This window comes from Eptesicus fuscus, chromosome 6, assembly GCF_027574615.1.
Source record: "Eptesicus fuscus isolate TK198812 chromosome 6, DD_ASM_mEF_20220401, whole genome shotgun sequence".
NCBI lineage: Eukaryota > Metazoa > Chordata > Mammalia > Chiroptera > Vespertilionidae > Eptesicus > Eptesicus fuscus.
In genome coordinates, this window is record NC_072478.1 from 17,734,918 (window position 1) to 17,753,075 (window position 18,158).

The following is an 18,158-nucleotide window of genomic DNA, read 5'->3' on the forward strand; positions in this document are numbered from 1 at the left end:
CATGTGATCAATTTAAAAATTATTGCTAAGCCTTTTTATGGTCTTTCTCTCTTCTTGGGGGGTTACTATATCAGTTTCCTGGGTCTGCGGTAACACATGATCACAAGCCGGGGGACTTAAAACAATAGAGATTTATTCTCTCAGGGTTCTGGAGGCCAGAAGTCCGAGAGCACCGTGTCGGCAGGGCTGAGCTCCCTCCGGAGGTTCTAGGGGAGGATCCTTCACTGTCTCTTCCAGCTTCTGGGGGCTCTAGGCGTCCTTGGCTTGTGGCCACATCACCCCAATCTCTGCCTCTGTCTCCCCATGGCCCCCTGCCCCTGTGTCTGCCTTGTCTTCCCATGGCCTTTCCCCCTCTGTATCAGAAGTTCCCTCTTCTTATAAGGACGCCTGCTATTGGGTTAGGGACCACCTCCTCCAGCATGAACTCATGTTAATATCTGCAAAGACCTGTTTCCCAACAAGGCCACATTCACAGGTACAGGGGTCAGGACGGGGACACACCTTTCTGGGACTCACAAGCATGCCCTACGTGAGTGGTCCCCTCGATTCAGCATCGTCTCCCGTAAACTGGGCGGAGCATGCCCTGCTAAAGTTTGTACCTCTGAACCAGTATTTTGGGGGCCTGTGGGCTCTCATCCATTCACATTTCTTTTTAAAAATATATATATTTTATTGTTTTTTTTTACAGAGAGGAAGGGAGAGGGACAGAGAGTTAGAAACATCGATGAGAGAGAAACATCGATCAGCCGCCTCCTGCACACTCCCCACTGGGGACACGCACGAAACCAAGGCACATGCCCTTGACCGGAATCGAGCCCAGGACCTCTCCAGTCCGCAGGCCGACGCTCTATCCACCGAGCCAAACCGGTTTCGGCTCACATTTCTGGTTACGGCGAGTCAGGGCAGAGGGGCGGCTTTCTGCTGTCACACGCTCATGGTGTCCTAAATGATTATTTCCCAGCTGCAGGGGGTATCCCTGGGCTTAGGCTGTGTGGCTAGGGCCATCTGCTCCCACCTAACCGCGGCAGCATGGCCCCGGAGAGGGGCCCACAGGTTGTCCATCTTTCCGCAGTGACCCGTCTGGCGAGGAGACGTTCAGCGTGCAGGTCCCCGACTCCATCACCAGCTGGGTGGGCGAGGCGGTGGGTCTGTCCTCGGCGTGGGGCCTGGGGATCGCCACGCCCTCCTTGCTGAAGACCTTCAAGCCCTTCTTTGTGGACTTCACGCTGCCCCCCCAGGTGGTCCGCGGGGAGCAGGTCAAGATCCCGCTCAGCATCTACAACTACCTGGGCACCTGCACGGAGGTACTGAGCCCGCCCCCCACAGCCCTTCCTGTTGCAAGGCCAGCAACCATATCAGGACGTGGCGGGGGGGGGGGCGGGGGCCGAGGTCGTCCGGGGGATGTTGGAGGGGGCATAGCATCTTTGCTATCAGGGAAGCAGGGGAGAGATGGGGTCGTCCTGGGGAGGCCATGGGGTGAGCATCTGTGGTATTGGGGAGGTATGAGAAGTGGGGTCATCCTGGGGCCGTGGGAATGGCATCTGTGATATTGGGAAACAGGGTGGGGTCTGGAGTGGACAGCATCTGTGTTGTTGAGGAGGCAGAGGCAGGAGCCACCTAAGCTGGGGCGGGGCTGGGTGGGGATGTGTGCCTGGCAGGGTGGGGGGTGCAGATGCCACGGAGCCCCCTGGCCTGACGCCTGGCCTGCATGGAGCAGGGGTCGGCACACTTCCTCTGTAAAGGGCCTGATCGTACATATTGGTCTCGGTCGCAGCTGTTGCAGCAGGAAAGCCATCATAGACGATGTGAACGTGAACAGGCGCAGCTGCAGCATCGATCTTTATTTCTGGACACTGAAATTCATACACCCGTCTGGGGCGGGGGTTGTGCAGTGGGGGCCACAGCTCCCTCTTGGAGGAAATGGAAAAGGCTTCTGTATCAGTTTCTTGTAGCAGCCATAATGAAGTAGCACAAACCAGGTGGCTTAAACCAATAGAAATGTATCCTCTCACAGTTCCGGAGGCCAGAGTCCAAGGTCAAGGTGTGGGCAGAGTTGGCTCGTTCTAGAGGCTCTGAGGGAGAGTGTTGCATGGCTCTAATGCCCGTGGTCTTGATCCAGCATCAAGAAGGGTTCAGGAACCTGAAGAAGGCGCTGTGCGTAAATTAAAGTCCAGAGACGAAACATAATTTTGGAAGGCATTATGGTTTCAGAGAAGACTTAGCCAAAGGAACTAAGTTCTCCTCGTCTCAGGACCCCTTGCTTTTTATTAACACAATTTGTCCCAAGGTGAGGTAGATATACACATCAAAGGGTAGGGTTAGGTACAGAATCCATTGTCAGATTGGGGAATTGCCTTCGGCTATTCAGGTGTTTGGCCAGTAGGAGGCAATAACATGTATATTAAGATGCCCTCAGCTGTCTGGCAGCAATCATTTATGCATCCTTTTCAGGTTTGGGGAAATGCCGTTAGCCATTCCTAGATGATTCAGCCCTGCTAACATGCTGGAATTGGCCTCCGGCATGGCTCTCCTGGCCTCTGGTGGCTGCCGCAACTCTGGTGTTCCTTTTGCTTGTGGCTGCATCGCTCCCATCTCTGCCCTGTCTTCACGTGGCCACCTTCCCTCTGTGAATGTCTGTGTCCGAATTTTATAAGGAAGGACCCCCGTCATATTGGACTAGGGTCCACACTAAGATCTCATTGTAATTCGATGACTCTATTTCCAAATAAGGTCACATTTACAGGTCATGGGGTTAGGACTTCACCCTATCTTTTCTGGGGATACAGTTCAACCCATAGCAGCTCCCCTGGAGGAGGCTGACCTTGGAGGCTGGGGGATTTCAGAACCTGGTGACAGGGAAGGACGGCAGGTGAGGTGGAGGGACCCTTGAGGACCAAGACCTGGTAGGGGCACAGTGGGGAAGGGGTGTTTGGGGGGTCCCGATTCGGTGCAACTTGGGGAGACCATCCTCCCTGACCTTGTCGTCTTTGAGCCCCATCTCTGCCTGGATGCCCGCTGGAGGGTGAGAGGAAGGGAGGCGAGGAGGGCTCCCAGTGGTTCGAGGCAGCTCTCAGGGGCGGCGATTGGAAACTGAGGCCGGGGCGGAGAGGTAAGCGGGGCACAGGGTCAGGGGTCCAGCTCGGAGCAAGCCTGCCGCTCTCTGCAGGTTGGCCCAGAGTTCCGGCCGCAGGTGTCAGCCTCAGCCGGCCAGCTGGCCCTCTCCAGGCCCTGCCCATGTGCACAGCGTCCCCCGGGCTTCTGGCTTATTTCACACCGACAGCAGGCGATGTGAGCTGTGGCCCCACCCCAGAGACACTGTGGAAACTGAGATGTTACTCCTCCCACACAGATTTCTGGCTTTTCCTGAAAAACGAGGACATCTGTCAAGGGAGTGGTTGGAATGTGTGACCTGAGGGGCGCCGAGGCTGCTGGGGGTTGGGGCGTGGTCTCAACACCTCTGTGCCTCACTTCCCTCAGAGGACCCTCTGGGCTTTAGCTTGGCTAAACTACCAGCTCACTCCGCCTCAGTGTTCCTATCTGTAAGCTGGGTGTGAGCGTTCAGCCTGGTCCCACTCACTCCCACAGGCTCTCTTTCTTCAGCTCCTAGCAGGGCACCTGCCCCCACGAGGTACTTCATCTATGCTGGCTGGACAAACAGATGTGGAGCCAAGAGCCTGTCCTAGATTTGGGGTTACAGGGACACATGTCCACAGAGACACATGGTGCACACGCATGCACACGCAGAGCTGTTACGATGCTGTAGACCCCGGTGGTTGGAGAGAGCCTCAGAGCACTGCTCTGTGGGGCCTGCACGGGGAGTGGCTCGTCATTCGACGCCCCGGGGTGGCTGTGGCGAGGTTGCCCTTGAACTGGTCTTGGTCTGAGGGGGAACTAGACCTGTGGGAGGTGGGGAGCTGAGGGGGCAAGGGGGCTCCTGCGAGTACTGGTTCTGGTTAGAACTGGAAAGGGGGCTTCCCAGGAGGGCACAGCTTTTGGGGAGGGCTGGCAGGCCGATGGTGGCGGTGGGAGGGGGATGTGCTGGGAGCCGCACGGACTCGGGCACCATGAGCCCGCCCCCTGCAGGTGTATGTGAAGATCTCCGTTCCCAAGGGCGTCCGGTTTGTCGGGCATCCCGGCAAACGTCATCTGACCAAGAAGATGTGCGTGGCCTCTGGGGAGACTGAGCCCATCTGGGTGGTCCTGGCCTTCAGCGACCTGGGGCTCAGCAACATCACAGGTGAGGGCCCTGTTCTTTGGGCACCCCCTCCTGGCCACCCAGGGGCCCAGGCCCTGACCACAGGCCTGGGCGAGGTGCGGGGGGAGGTGGGGGGCAGCAGGTGCGGGGAGGGCCCGCCTTGAAGGGCAGGACAGCAGCTGGGGAGGCAGGCCAGAGGGAATGGTCTGCACCTGGGGAGGCGGCCCCTGAGGGTGGGGCTTGAGGCCTTACCTGGTAGAGCCGGGTTCTTAAGGTGCAAAACCAATGTAGCACACATGTGTGCACGCATACATGTACAAACGCACACACATGCATGCACACAAACGCGCGTACGCACAGACACACAAGTGCATATGCGCGCACACAACGTGCAGCTTTCACATGTGCGTGCATGCGCACACATACATGTGCGTATGTGCTCCAAAGGGGACAGGACAGCTCCCTGCTCTGAGAGCCGCACTGAGCACTCACATCTCTGCAGCCAAAGTCCTGGCTTACGGAGAGACGAGCTGCTGCCGGGACGGGAAGCCCAGCAGACACGCAGAGGAGAGCTACGCCGACAGGAGGGTCCCCACCGGGCGGGACCACCTCAGGCGCAGCGTGATGGTCGAGGTGAGCCCACGCCCTCGCCCCGGGCCCTTGGCCGGGGCTCCGGTCCCTAGGAATTCCCTGGTTTCTTTCCGCAGGGGCCTCAGGGCCCTCGGGGCCTTGGGGCAGGGGGGGCGCTTCCTCGCCAGCAGACGGCAGCATCTGGCCCCTCTCCCTGGCACAGAGCCGGCCGTGGCGAATCGGCCTGGGGTTCTCTAGGAAAGTGTGGCCCCAACTTACTAGTTTTGTGGAATAAAAGGTGTTGAGAGTTGAGAGTCCCACGGGGCTGTGCTGGTCACACCAAACTCTGCGGGGCATGTTGTTGGGTTCAGTTCTGGGTGCCTCCTGTCAAGCTGTCTTCTGCTATTGGGAGATGACTGGGGAGGGGCAGAGCAGGAGCATGGGTGGAAGAGACAGGAGACGGGGGATGCTTGGGACGGACCGTGGGATGGAGACCCTGTCCCTGGCAGACGCAGGCACCCCCTTCTGGGTGCGGAAGGACATCAGATGGGGCCTTAGGTCATGGCAGCCTTCAAGTCGTAGTGTTCCCCACCCCGAGAGGGAAGCTGGGCTGGGAGCCCGGTGGAAGAGGGTGGCCAGGAGGCCAAGTGGGGGTGTGGGGAGCATGACAAGTCCAGGATTGGTTGGTGATTTTGTTTGACTAGAGCCCAGGGAAGGGAGCGGGAGCCTCCGTTTCCCTACCTGCGCCTGGGAGGTGGGCAGCCCAGTCCTGTTCTGTGTGGCTGTGAAGTTGGCATCACCCTGCCGTGTCCAGAGCTGGAGCCGCTGCCATGGGAGGGCAGTTGCACCCTCTCCTGACTGCCACCCAGCACGGTTTTCCCCATTTCTCTGTTTCAGCCCGAAGGAGCGCCCCGCACGTACACCTACAGTGCTTTCTTCTGTCCCAACGGTGAGTCCCGGGCCCACCCCACTGAGGACTTTGGCCCTTACCCCTGCAGTGTTGCAGCTCTCCAGCTGCTAAGTGGGCACCCACCCTGCCTGGGGCTGAGGACCCAGCAGCAGGGAACGGAGATGTTCTGTCTGGGGACAACCACAAACCAGAGTGAGGGCTGGGCACCTGCCGCACAGGAAGTGAGTGTACACAATTGCGGCCTGTAGATGCCAACGAGAGGAGTGACCGTGGGCAGGAGTAGAGCCCAGGGTCCAGGGAAGGGGTATTAGAGTGACACTGAGGCATTAGGGAGACCAGACCTTGGCGCAGCAGAGGAGGACATGGGAAATTAAAGTGAGTTCCAGAAGGTGGGGGTCTGGGGTCTACCGTGACTCCCCTTAAATTAGCATTATGCCTGCACGTGAACAGGAAATGGGTACAGAGAGTGCCCAGTGGGTGGATGGCCGGAGAAGGGCCACACCTCTGCCTTGGTGGAGTCAGGGAAATGCTGGGTGAGCCTGGGCCGCCTGGGGGGCAGTCTGTCCCCGTCCATCCAGATCCTTCCTGCCGGAGAAGCCGTCCAGCTTGGAGCTCGGGCCCGGCGGGGCACCGGGCAGTCACCAGGGGGCTTTGCAGGAGACAGAGCTGAGGATCTGGAGTCCTTGGGTGATGTCCAGCCCTCAGTGAACGGCCTTCCCATTGCCCAGGCGTTCGGCGTGAATGTGCATTCTGAGTACTAGTCCCTAACCAGTCCGATGCTTGGCACAGCTATGCCTCCCAGTCCGCGGCTTGCCTTTCCATTCTCTTAACAGTGTCTTTCGGAGAGCAGACGTTTTTTGTTTTGATGAGGTCCAATTTATCCGTTTTTCTTTTTAGGGATTGTTTTTTGTTGCATCTAAGAAATCTTTGCCAAATCCTACAGTTTCTTTTCAAAGTTTTACAGTTTTAGGTTTTACGTTTATAAAATGGCTATGACCCACTTTGGGTTAATTTTTGGAGACCATGCAAGATATGGATCAACGTTTATTTTTCTGCATCTGGATAGCCAGTGGTCCCAGCACCCTTTCTTTTCTCCTTTCTTTCTTAGGGAGAGAGAGAGGGAGGGGGAGAGAGGGAAAGAGAGAGAGAGAAAGAAGGGAAGGGGAGAGAGAGAGAGAAAGAGAAACCTATTTGTTGTTCCACTTATTGATGCATTCAGTGGTTGATTCTTGCATGTGCTCTGACCAGGGATTAAACCTCTAACCCACTGAGCTACTGGCCAGGGCTCTCGCACCATTTCTTGAAAAGACTTTTCTTTCTCTGTGGAATTGCCTTCACTGCTTTGTTGAAAGTCAGTTGTTCATACATGTGTGTGTCCATTTCTGGACTCCCTGTTCTGTTCCATTGGGGATTTGTCTATGTTGACAGCAAAGCTACACTGTTGTGATTCCTGTAGCTTTATTTATTTTTTGAGAATTAATATAATATATATATATATGTGTATATATATATATATATATATATATATATATATATATATATATATATATATATATATATATATATATGCACTTTTTTGCCCTCGCTGCTTTGGCTCAGTGGATAGAGCGTCAGCCTGTGGACTGAAGGGTACCGGGTTCGATTCTGGTCAAGGGCATATGCCCGGGTTGCAGGTTTGATCCCAGTGGGGCGCGTGCAGGAGGCAGCCGATCAATGATTCTCTCTCATCATTGATGTTTCTCTCTGTCTCTCCCTTCCTCTCTGAAATCAATAAAAACATTGATTTTTTTTTTTATTGACAATGATGAAAGAGAATCATTTATCGGCTGCCTCCTGCATGCCCCCTACTGGGTGGGGGGTATTGCAACCCAGGCATGTGCCCTACCGGGAATCAAACCATGACTTCCTGGTTCATAGGGTGATGGTCAACCACTGAGCCACATCAGTCGGGCTATTCCTGTAGCTTTAGAGTCTCAGTGTCATATGGGGTGAGTCCTCCAACTCGATTCTTTCTTATCTAAGTTGTTTTGCTTCTTCTAGGTCTTGCATTTTCATGTAGAATCAGCTTTGCAGCCCTGCTGGGATTTTGTTGGGATGATATCACATCTGTAGATTAATATCTCGAAATATCGTCTTCAGACCCATGAACGTATCTGGCCCCCCACTGACGTGGGTCCTCTTTAGTTTCAGCAGCACTTTCAGTTCCCAGCGTACAGGTCTTGTGCATCTTTGTAGGAAGCCTGCCCGAGAGCACTTCTTCCCTGTGCTACTGGACAAGCCGCCGTTACGCCAGCAGCAGCCAGGCCTCTGCAGCTGCTGACTGAGCCACAGTGAGACCCACTCCCCATGGTCCCAATTCTCAGCGCCAGGAGCAGGCACAGGGAGGCGGGGCCTTCAGGCGACCCGCAATGCCCCCTCTTCCTTTCCTCCATCCAGAGAGAGTCCATATCTCCACGCCCAACAAGTACGAGTTCCAGTACGTGCAGCGGCCACAGCGCCTCACTCGTTTCGACCTGGCCGTGCGAGCCCACAACGACGCCCGCGTGGCCTTGTCCCCCGGGCCCCAGGACGCCGCGGGGATGATCGAGATCGTCCTGGGGGGGCACCAGAACACCCGGTCCTGGATCTCCACCAGCAAGATGGGCGAGCCCGTGGCCAGCACACACACGGCCCAGATCCTCTCCTGGGATGAGTTCCGAACATTTTGGATCAGCTGGCACGGCGGGCTCATCCAGGCACGGCTGGGCTGGCCTGGCTGGGCACGGGAACCTCGTGGCTCTTTGACCCTGACTGCTTCCTGCTCTGTGTCTGGCTCTGAGGAGGGGTGGGGGGGAGGGAGGATAGACCCAGGGTGGCACCTCACGTTTCTCACAGTCTTCCCGGAGTTGTGGTGAGAGCTATGGCAGAGGAAGTGCCTGGGGCTCTGGGAGCTGAGTGGTGGTGGGGGGTTAGGGAGAAGGAAAGTGGGTGTGAACAGGTAAAAGGGGCTCAGGGTACTTTCTGATCCAAGGAGAGGGGCCGCAGACAAGGAGCAGCTGGCACAGCTTCCTGAGGAGGGACATAGCCAACTGGGCAAACCAGTGTGAAGGATGTTCCTGGCAGAGGGAACAGGCAGAGGGAACAGCACGTGCAAAGGCCCAGAGGTTCCTGGGAGCCTGGTCGCTTCGGAGCCTGTAGATGCCATGCTGTGTCTCTGTTGGCCATTCAGTGGATAGGATAACTTCTAGTGTCTCTGACCTTGGCCCTGTAGCCTGTGTCGCGGCTGCCTGAGCGCCACTGCGTGCTTTCTCCCAGCCTCCAGCGGCCTCGGCCTCTTTTTTTTCAGGTTGGCTATGGTCCAGAGCCATCCAACGAGTCTGCCATCATGACCTGGACCCTCCCCAAGGCACCAGAGGTCAAGTTCATTGGCTTCTCCACGGGCTGGGGCTCCATGGGCGAGTTCCGCATCTGGAGGAAGATGGAGGTGGATGAGAGCTACAGCGAGGCCTTCACCCTGGGGGTCCCACACAGCGCCATCCCCGGCTCGGAGCGGGCGGCCGCTTCCCTCATAGGTGTGTCTGCTCCGCAGCCTGGCTCGGGAGGACGGGGCAGGAGCCCAGAGGGCAAGGTGGCTACTTCAGGCTCAGGTCCCACTGTGCTTTGCTGGGAACCTGTGTTCCCGGGGCCTCCAGCCACTACCCCCTCTCTCCTGACAAGTAGTTTCTAGTGTCTTCTCCATGCGGGGCTCTGGGGACAGTCCCAGAGATGATCCCAACTCTACCCTTGAGGAGCTCCTTGTCTGGCCGAGAAGGCAGGTCCAACCTTCCCGGTCCAAGCCCTGTGTAGGGTGAGCCCAAGGGGCAGGTGATAAACTCCAGGGGCAATGGAGCTGGGGTGATGTGCAAAGAAGGCCAAACGGCCAGGTGAAACCAGCCAGGCACAGGGTGGGGAGTGGGGTCCGTGAGAGGGCAGGCATCTAGAACGTTGGCTGGACAGGGGCAAGAGGCTGTGACCAGGGGTCTCTGGGGCTGTGGATTGTCTTCTGTAGCTCAGGCACGGCAGTGGGAAGTAGCACTGTGGGAGCTGGAAGGGTGGGGAGAGGGGGAGAGGCCAGGAGGGGCAGACAGACCTGACCGAGGAGTCTTAGGTCTCTGACATCAGAGAGTGGAAGCCCTGGGGCTCAGGGAGGTTGGTGGTTGTGGCTGGATCGGAAGGTATTGGAGTTGATGATTTCTGAAGTACAAGGTTAAGTTAGAGGTGGCTGAGAGGGAGGGTTAGTGGCACAAATGGGGGTGAAGGGCATCGGGGAGGAGGCACGTGGGCCGAGGTGGAGAGGAGGGAAGGCTGGCCCCGTGTGCCAGTGCCTTCAGCACAATAGGGCAGAAGGGCAGAGAAGTGGGGAACCCAGAGGGGGTCGATGAGAAAGCAGCCAGGCAGCCCCCCAACGGGAGGAGGCTGCAGGCGCAGTGGGACAGGAGGGAAGGCCAAGGAAGGAGAGGAGGTGCGGTCAGGGAACAGGGGATTCTGGAGGGCCCATCAGCAACGTGGGGGACAGAGAGGCCAAGAAGAGGAAGACACAGTGCTGAAGGGATGGGAATAAGGTCCAGAAATAAAAGGAAAAAGAAACTTAAAATGCACCAACAAAGCCACCCATGTATGGAAACTTTTATTAAAAATCTAATACTGCCCTGGCCGTGTGGCACAGTTGGTTAGAGCAGCATCCCCATAAGCCAAAGTTGTGGGTTCCATCAGCCAGGGCACATACAAGAATCAACCAATGGCCTGGCTGGTGTGGCTCAGTGGTTGAGCGTTGACCTATGAACCAGGAGGTCACAGTTCAATCCTGGTCAGGGCACATACCTGGGTTGCAGGCTCGATCCCCAATAGGGGACGTGCAACAGGCAGCGGATCAATGATTCTTTCTCATCGTTGGTGTTTCTATCTCTCGTCCTCTCTCTGAAATCAATAAAAGCATATTTAAAAAAAAAAATCAACCAATGAATGCATAAATCAGTGGAACAATAAGTTGATGTTTCTCTTGATCTTTCTCCTTTCCTCTCTCTCTATAAAATAAATTTTTTAAAAATCTAAATACTCATGATTAGGGAGAAAAAAATCACATTTTTTAATTAAAAGTTAGAAAAATATTTAGAATGATTTAGAATTCTAAATTCTAAATGGCTATATTAATGCATTATCATTTGTGAGGTGCAGCAAAATCATACTTTGAGGGAAATTCATAGCCTTGAATGTACCTGTTTAAAAAGCCAGAAAGCAAAAAGCATTTAGCATAATGAAAAGGCAGAGAAAGAACACCTGAGTTCAAGCTAAGGAACAGAGGGAGGTGTGTATGAGGTGGCCACCAGAGCTGGTAGACCAGGTGGGCTGACTGGACAGGGTGCAGTCCAGTTTCAAATGGCAGCACTAGCATTCAGAGGTGGGGGTGGCCACTGTGAGGCCACAGGTGGGCTCCCACCTCTGCAAAGCTGTCCCAAAGGCAGTGAGGACCCCGGGCAAGGCCGTCCCCCAGCCCAGCCCTCTTTTCTGTCTCCCCAGGAGACGTCATGGGGCCCACCCTGAACCACCTCAGCAGCCTCCTGCGGCTGCCCTTTGGCTGTGGAGAGCAAAACATGATCCACTTTGCGCCCAACGTCTTTGTCCTGAAGTATCTTCAGAAAACGCGGCAGCTCAGCCCCGAAGTGGAGAGGGAAACCACTGATTACCTGGTTCAAGGTACTGGGGGAACTACCGAGGTAGAGGGTGTCGGGAGGAAGGCAGCCATGACTGCTGGGGCGGCCCACACGCCAGGCACAGTAGATGGGGGGAGGGAAGGAAGTGGGTGAATGAGGCCACTCCGGAGAGCCTGATGGGCCATTGTCAGCAGGAGCTGGGGCCACACCTGTGAGGACAAGGCTCTGAGTGCTGGTTGTCAGCCATGGGGGAAGGAACAGCATCTTTTAAAAATGTAGATTTTTTTTTTTTTAACCAACAATAGCAATATAATCTTCTACACTAATAAAATAGTAAGATGTAAAATTGACCGTACATGCGTGACACCCACCAGCCAATCAGGAGTGAGTATGCAAAACCCAACAAAGATGATGGGTTAATTTGCATACGCAGGCACCGCCCCAGCCGCTCCAGGCCTCTGGGCAGTGCGGGAAGGTGGAAAGGCGGCTCCGACTGGAGCGAAGGCGGTGCCGGCTGCCAGGGGAAGGAAGGCCCATTCTTGCACGAATCTTCGTGCATCGGGCCTCTAGTAATGTTATAAAAAAACATTTAGAATAGAAAAAAAGAAGTCTTATAAAACGTCAGAGTTGGATCTGGGTTTACTTTCCTGCCCTCAGTAGCACAGATGAGCTTTCTGCTCTTGGCGCTCTGACCACAGCATCCACAGCGTGTGCCTGCCCTGCGCTGTGTGTGTAAGTCGCCCCCTGAGCTGGGGGAGGTCCTTTCTCCCCCCGTTGCTGTGTAGAGGGACCACGGTCCGCATGTGTGTTGATGGGCACTGGAGCAGTCTCCAGTTCAGGACTTTCAGGATGGTGCTGTCACGCATTGCCCTGTTCGTGGGCTGGGTAAAGACACGTCTGAATATCGCTGGAGTGGAATTTCTGAGTCTCATGATCTGTTCAGTTTGTGATTGCTTTCAAGGCTTGCACTGCCCATGCCCCCTGCTGGCCTCACAATAAGACCAAATGCCCAGCTTGGAGGCCCCGTCGTTGCCTGACCTCCCCCGCTTCCTCCCTCCTGTTCCCCGTTGCCCTCCTGCTCTGGTCCCTGTGGCGCCTCCATCGGGCGGAGCAGTCCCCACCCCTGGGGACGGAGGGCGTTGCCTCGCGATGGTGCACATTAGCCAGCCCTGCTGTGCCCCAGATGTGGCTGTGGCTGTGACTGTGTTTGTGGTTCCCAGGGTGAGACATGGGCCGGCCCGGGCCAGGCCATTCAGCAGCGGATGCCGTCACCTCTGCTCACCCCACAGGCTACCAGCGGCAGCTGACCTATAGACACCGGGATGGCTCCTACAGTGCTTTCGGGGAGCGGGACGCCTCAGGAAGCATGTGGTGAGTCCCACGCCCAGCGCTGCCACAGAGGACCTCGTCCAGCACAGCGAGGCCAGGACGCGGGGCCTGACCCCCAGGGTGACAAGGAGCCTGCCTGGGAAGTGGAGACTGCTTGGCCCTGGGTGCGGTGGGGGTGGTGGCAGTTTCTGCTGCTGTGGCCTCAGCCCCTGGGACCCGCAGCCCCTGGGACCTGGAGCCCCTGGGACCCGCAGCCCCTGGGACCCGCAGCCCCTGGGACCCACAGCCCCTGGGACCCGCAGCCCCTGGGACCCGGAGCCCCTGGGACTCACAGCCCCTGGGACCCACAGCCCCTGGGACCCGCAGCCCCTGGGACCCGCAGCCCCTGGGACCCGGAGCCCCTGGGACCTGCAGCCCCGGTTCTCCGGCCTTTTGGGAAGAGGCCCAGGCGCTCTGGGCCTCCTTCGGGCCCATTGGACCTGAGGATGGGGACCCCGAGCAGGAAGGGATGGCTGGAGAGGTCTGGATCGGGGTGCTCGGGAGGCGAGGCCTGGCATCCAGTTTCCCTTGCAAGGGGCTCCCTCTGACTTTGGAGTGACCAGGGCAGGCCCAGTGGGGGGCTGGGCACACCTGGGTCTTGTTCCCTGGGATCCTCAGACCACGACAGTTTGTGGATTTGCCTCGGCCACTTTGGGGCTTACAGAGACTCTAGGGCACCCCCAACTGTCCTCGGGGACCCTCCTCCCAAAGCACCAGCCCGGCGGCACCTGCAGCAGCTGTGGGTGTGGAGACTGCCCTGTCCTTAAGCCACAACCGCAGTGCCTGGGACCGGGGGAGCGGGGCACACCTGGCTGAGCCCTGCGGTGACAGCGTCGCTCACGTGGCTCCAGAGGGGCCCGCGCTTGGTGGCCTGCCCAGTCTCCCATCCCCCAGCAGTCTGTCTGCTGTCCCGGTTTTGGTCGCGGGGCCCTGTCTTGCTGATAGGCCTTGGTGCAAGGCCACAGTAACACCGCCCCCGGGTGGCCAAAGCCATTGACTCGTTCTTCAAAAGCTGGCCGAGTCCCAGCAGCCCCCAGGGGCCTCCGCCGGTCAGAAACAGTGAGCTGTGACCCTTTACACACCTTCCCACTGTGGACACGCACACAGAGCGAGCAAGACCAGGCCCTGTGGTGGTGACGTGACGCTCCGAGGCTTCTCCCTCCCCCTCCCCTGTGAAGAGCCCTTTCGGATGAGGCTACAGGAAGCACAGGCGGCAGCAGCAGCCTCCACCTGGAGCTGGGAAAACGGGGCTGTGTCTCTTGTGAGCTGTGTGGCCTTAGGCCAGATGCCCAACCTCTCTGAGCCTGTTTCCGCACGATACACCCGGGACCGGGATCCAAGAAAACCATGGGATAGGATGTGGGCGTGCTCAGCACAGAGCCAGGTGTCCGTCGGGATGGACAATCTTTTCGTGCTTCTCCCTAAATGCTTGACTAGCAGGATCCAGCCTTGAAGCCTTAAGACTCAGGCTCAGTTACAGATGGTTTCCTGTGCATCCACGCATTCATTGCATGTTCATTCATTCATTCATTCGTTCGTTCACTTGTTCATTTAGTGGGTGCTCCTGTGTGCCAGGCCACGTTCTTAGTTGTACCATGGATGCACATGGCAGGGGGAGGTGGGACTGGGCCAGTCTGTAGGAAGGCTTGGGTGCTGGAGAGGGAGGGTCTGGCGAGGAGACTGGGCTCCATCCCTGGGCCAGCTGGGTGCCCACACACTTCCACTGAGTGCCCTCAACGGCCCGGGAAGAGCAGACTGGACTCGCCTGTCTCCCAGATGAGGAAGTGGAGGCTCGGGGTGATTCGGGAGCATCCCACAGTCCCCCAGCGGGCACGTGGGAGGTGACCCTGTTCCGCAGCTCCCAGCCCCTTGGTCCTATTTCAGGCTCACGGCCTTTGTCCTGAAGTCCTTTGCCCAGGCGCGGAGCTTCGTCTTCATTGATCCCCGGGAGCTGGCGGCCGCCAAGGGCTGGATCGTGCGGCGGCAGCAGGTGGACGGCTCCTTCCCAGCCACAGGCAGGATCCTGAACAAGGACATCCAGGTGAGCTGCCCTGCCTGCTCCTGGTGCCGCCGGGCCGGGCGGAGAGGGCTGTCCCCTCGGGCTCGGAGTGAAGCCGAGAATCCCCGTGCAGGGCGGGATCCACGGCTCAGTTCCGCTGACGGCCTATGTGGTGGCTGCGCTTCTGGAGACGGATGTGGCCTCGGAGGTGAGCACAGGGGCCTGAGAGGTCAGGCGGGAGGAATGAGCGAGCGATTTCCCCTGCAGGCCTGTGCGGGCCAGGCCTGGGGTCTGGGTCCCCTGCTGTGTTTCCCTGGCACCTGCCCCAGAAGGTACAGGCTGCACCTCGGCACCACGCCCTCGCAGCAGCTCCCACACTCTGTCCAGGTCTAAAGACGGAAAGCTTGGGGAGAGCCTGCCTCCTGCGACCTTCATGACACTAAAGCAGAGTCAGCTTAACTCCATGGCGCCCCCTGGTGCCCACGGGAACACATGGCTCATTTGCTAAATTCTTGAATGCTTCCCATCACTCATTTTCCCACTTAGCCATTCTTTTGGGGCAGTTGCCCTGAACCTAGCCCGTCACTGGACAATAATCTGGGTTTCCGTCCTCCAGCCACTCACACTGGGCTGGGGGGAGTGTGAGCAGGGTTGGTGGACTCTCTGGAGGAGGCGGCCATTGATTCGAGGCCTTGAAGACGAGAAAAGCCGAGCAGTGGGTCTCAGAGGCCAGCTCGGGGATGAGGGGAGGTGGGTGGGACGGCCAGCGCTCTGCCTGTGTCCCCAGAGCCTCCCTGGGCTGAGCTGCTGTGCTCAGACTTCATTTGGAAAATGCTGGCACCAACATAAAAGCAAGGGGCTGTGAGCCATCCAGCGCTCTCCCCGGCACGCAGGTGGGGGTGCTGCGGGGGGGGGGGGCACAGAATGATCTCTCAGGACTGCACTTTCCACTCCCCCCCCCACCCCAGGAGGAGAGGGGTGCCATTGCCAGAGCGCAGCGCTTCCTGGAGTCCAGCGTAGCCCTGGCCTCAGACCCCTACACCAGCGCCCTGACTGCCTACGCGCTGACCCTGCTCCGCAGCCCGGCAGCCCCCGTGGCCCTGCGGAGGCTCCGCAGCCTGGCCATCACGCAGGGTAGGTGTCCCCACGCCTGCCACCCCGGTGGCCACCGTGCGGGGCCACCCACGATGCCCAGGAAACAGTTCATGAACGCCTGCGATGGGAGTAAGGAGGCATCTCTTGCTCACTTTTGTTTGTTGGATTGCTCACTTATTATTGCGTCTCCTAGTGGCGTCGTTTGATGATGTGGATTGCGCCTGAGCATCACTTGCTTCCCCCAGGAAATAGGGAACACTGACCCCCAACCCCCACAGGGAGGACACTGCTCAGGGATCCCCAGCAGAGGGTCCCCCAGGCTTCCTTAAATCATCCCTGGCAGGGTGCTGGTCCTCACCCCGCCCCCATCCCTTTCTGTCTTCAGGGTGTCAGACTCCCCAACTACAAAATGACTACCCGTTGTGTCCCGGGAGTGCCAGTCACTGACTGACCTGTGACCTCTCGGAATGCCCCCACACTGAGTCCCCTCCCCCTTCACTGCCCCCACTCCCGCTTCCCCCCATATTCCCAGCAGCCGCACTGGGGCTGAGCTTCATTCTGGCTTTTCTGATTCAGACATCACCTGAAAAGTTGTTTTCACTCCTTAAGGGAAAAAAAGTTAGAAAGCAAAACTCTGGAAGCAGCCAGCTGGCCGCTGGGTGTCTATTTGGGACTAAATGCTCAGGCTGGGGAGCGGGGCGGCTGGTTTTCTCAGGGTTTGAGGGCCTTTTACAGCTCACAGGGAAGGAGCCTTTGCAGGCAGGGAGTGACTTCATGGGACACATCATGGCTTAGCCAGGAGGGAGGCCATTGGTTCGTGATGTCGCCAGGGATACAGGAGGGCTGGGTCTGTGGCATAGCTGCCCCAAGGCCCTTCCTGTCCCAGCATCTCTGCCGGGCACCCTCCCCCCACGGGGGCCCAGTCTTCGGGTCTCTTCTTGAGACCACGTGCCTTGATGCCCACCTTGGGATGCCAGGCTGAATGCCCTGGGGTGTGGCCCTCATCCGTCCTGGCCTTGCAGACGGGGTCACCCACTGGAGCCTGACGGGTTCCCAGGACGGGGGCAAGGACACCTTCCTGAGCTTCAGCGACGGGGTCTCCCAGGCAGGTACTGCCAGCCCCTCCCCCGCTGCCTGCCGTGGGCCCTGGGTTTGGGTCCCGGCGGCCCAAGGGCCCAGCCGCCTCCCTCTCCCGTTGCAGTGGTCTCAGCGGAGGTGGAAATGACGGCCTACGCCCTGCTGACCTACACCCTCCTGGGCGACGTGGCCACCGCCCTGCCCGTGGTGAAGTGGCTGTCCCAGCAGCGGAACGCCCTGGGGGGCTTCTCCTCCACTCAGGCGAGCGGGCCGGGCCAGGACAGGGGATCGGGTCTGGGCGGGGTCAGCACCGTCCAGGAGGGGGAGCCGAGGGACCGCTGGCCAGCCTGGGCCTGGCGCTGAGGGCAGCCTCCCCTTCCGTCCCCAGGACACCTGTGTGGCTCTGCAGGCCTTGGCCGAGTACGCCATCCTGTCCTACGCTGGCAGCGTCAACCTCACCATCTCACTGGCCTCCACCAACCTGGACTACCAGGAGACCTTCGAGCTGCGCAGGGCCAACCAGAAGGTTCTGCAGACAGCAGTGGTGAGTGTTCCCAGGGCTGGGAGTGGGGGCAGCTGCCCGCCCGCCCGTGTGTGGCTGCGGGGGGGTCACGGTGTCTTCTCTCCCCAGATCCCCAGCCTCCCCACCGGGCTGTTTGTGAGTGCCAAGGGCGAAGGCTGCTGCCTGATGCAGGTGAGGGTGCTCACAGTGGCATCTGGAACCCGGGACCCTGGGCGGGGAGGGGGGGGGCACAGCTCTGAGCTCGGCATGCGGGGTGGGTATGTGAGAGAGACCCCAGGACAGACTGTCAGCACCCCATATGCAGCCCACCCTGCCCAAGGCAGGGCCCAATGAAGGTGACCACGTGTCCCCTTGGGTATCGGGTCCCTCCAGAAAGATCCATTTGACTGGCTTCCCCCTGGCCCTCCCTAGAGCCCCTCTGTCGCCAGGTCCTGAGGTTTAGCTGAGCTCTGGGCGGGGGCAGGACGGCCTCACGGGCTCTGGAGAGTGGTGAGAAGGCAAGTGTGCCTGGAGACCTTCGCAGCCTCAGCCTTCCCATCTCTAAAATGGGAGCCCAGGTGGCTCAGTGGTCTCAGCGGAGGTAGAAGAGAGAGTCCTGGAGGCGGGCAGACCTGGCTTGAGGCCTGAGAAAACGGGATGATGGATGATCTGTTTAAACAGCTTTGGCCATTTCAAGGCTAAATGGAGTAACCGTAGTCCCCGGAACCGTTGCTGATGTCACTGTCATCGTCAGCCTGGCCTCTCCCACCTGT

At 58.3% G+C, this 18,158-nt stretch overlaps 1 protein-coding gene across 1 annotated transcript in view; it reads left to right on the top strand.

Annotated features, from left to right (window-relative positions):
* The window catches only part of CPAMD8 (C3 and PZP like alpha-2-macroglobulin domain containing 8), a 63,290-nt gene that overhangs the window by 36,376 nt on the left and 8,756 nt on the right, over positions 1-18,158 (top strand). The window contains exons 20-34 of the mRNA XM_054717303.1: positions 1,073-1,304; positions 4,084-4,237; positions 4,698-4,828; positions 5,663-5,714; positions 8,112-8,410; positions 9,001-9,226; positions 11,211-11,387; positions 12,634-12,715; positions 14,597-14,753; positions 14,845-14,919; positions 15,680-15,845; positions 16,829-16,915; positions 17,008-17,144; positions 17,272-17,427; positions 17,515-17,577. Coding sequence (XP_054573278.1) covers positions 1,073-1,304; positions 4,084-4,237; positions 4,698-4,828; positions 5,663-5,714; positions 8,112-8,410; positions 9,001-9,226; positions 11,211-11,387; positions 12,634-12,715; positions 14,597-14,753; positions 14,845-14,919; positions 15,680-15,845; positions 16,829-16,915; positions 17,008-17,144; positions 17,272-17,427; positions 17,515-17,577 — 2,194 coding nt within the window. The remainder of the gene's footprint in view (positions 1-1,072; positions 1,305-4,083; positions 4,238-4,697; positions 4,829-5,662; positions 5,715-8,111; positions 8,411-9,000; positions 9,227-11,210; positions 11,388-12,633; positions 12,716-14,596; positions 14,754-14,844; positions 14,920-15,679; positions 15,846-16,828; positions 16,916-17,007; positions 17,145-17,271; positions 17,428-17,514; positions 17,578-18,158) is intronic.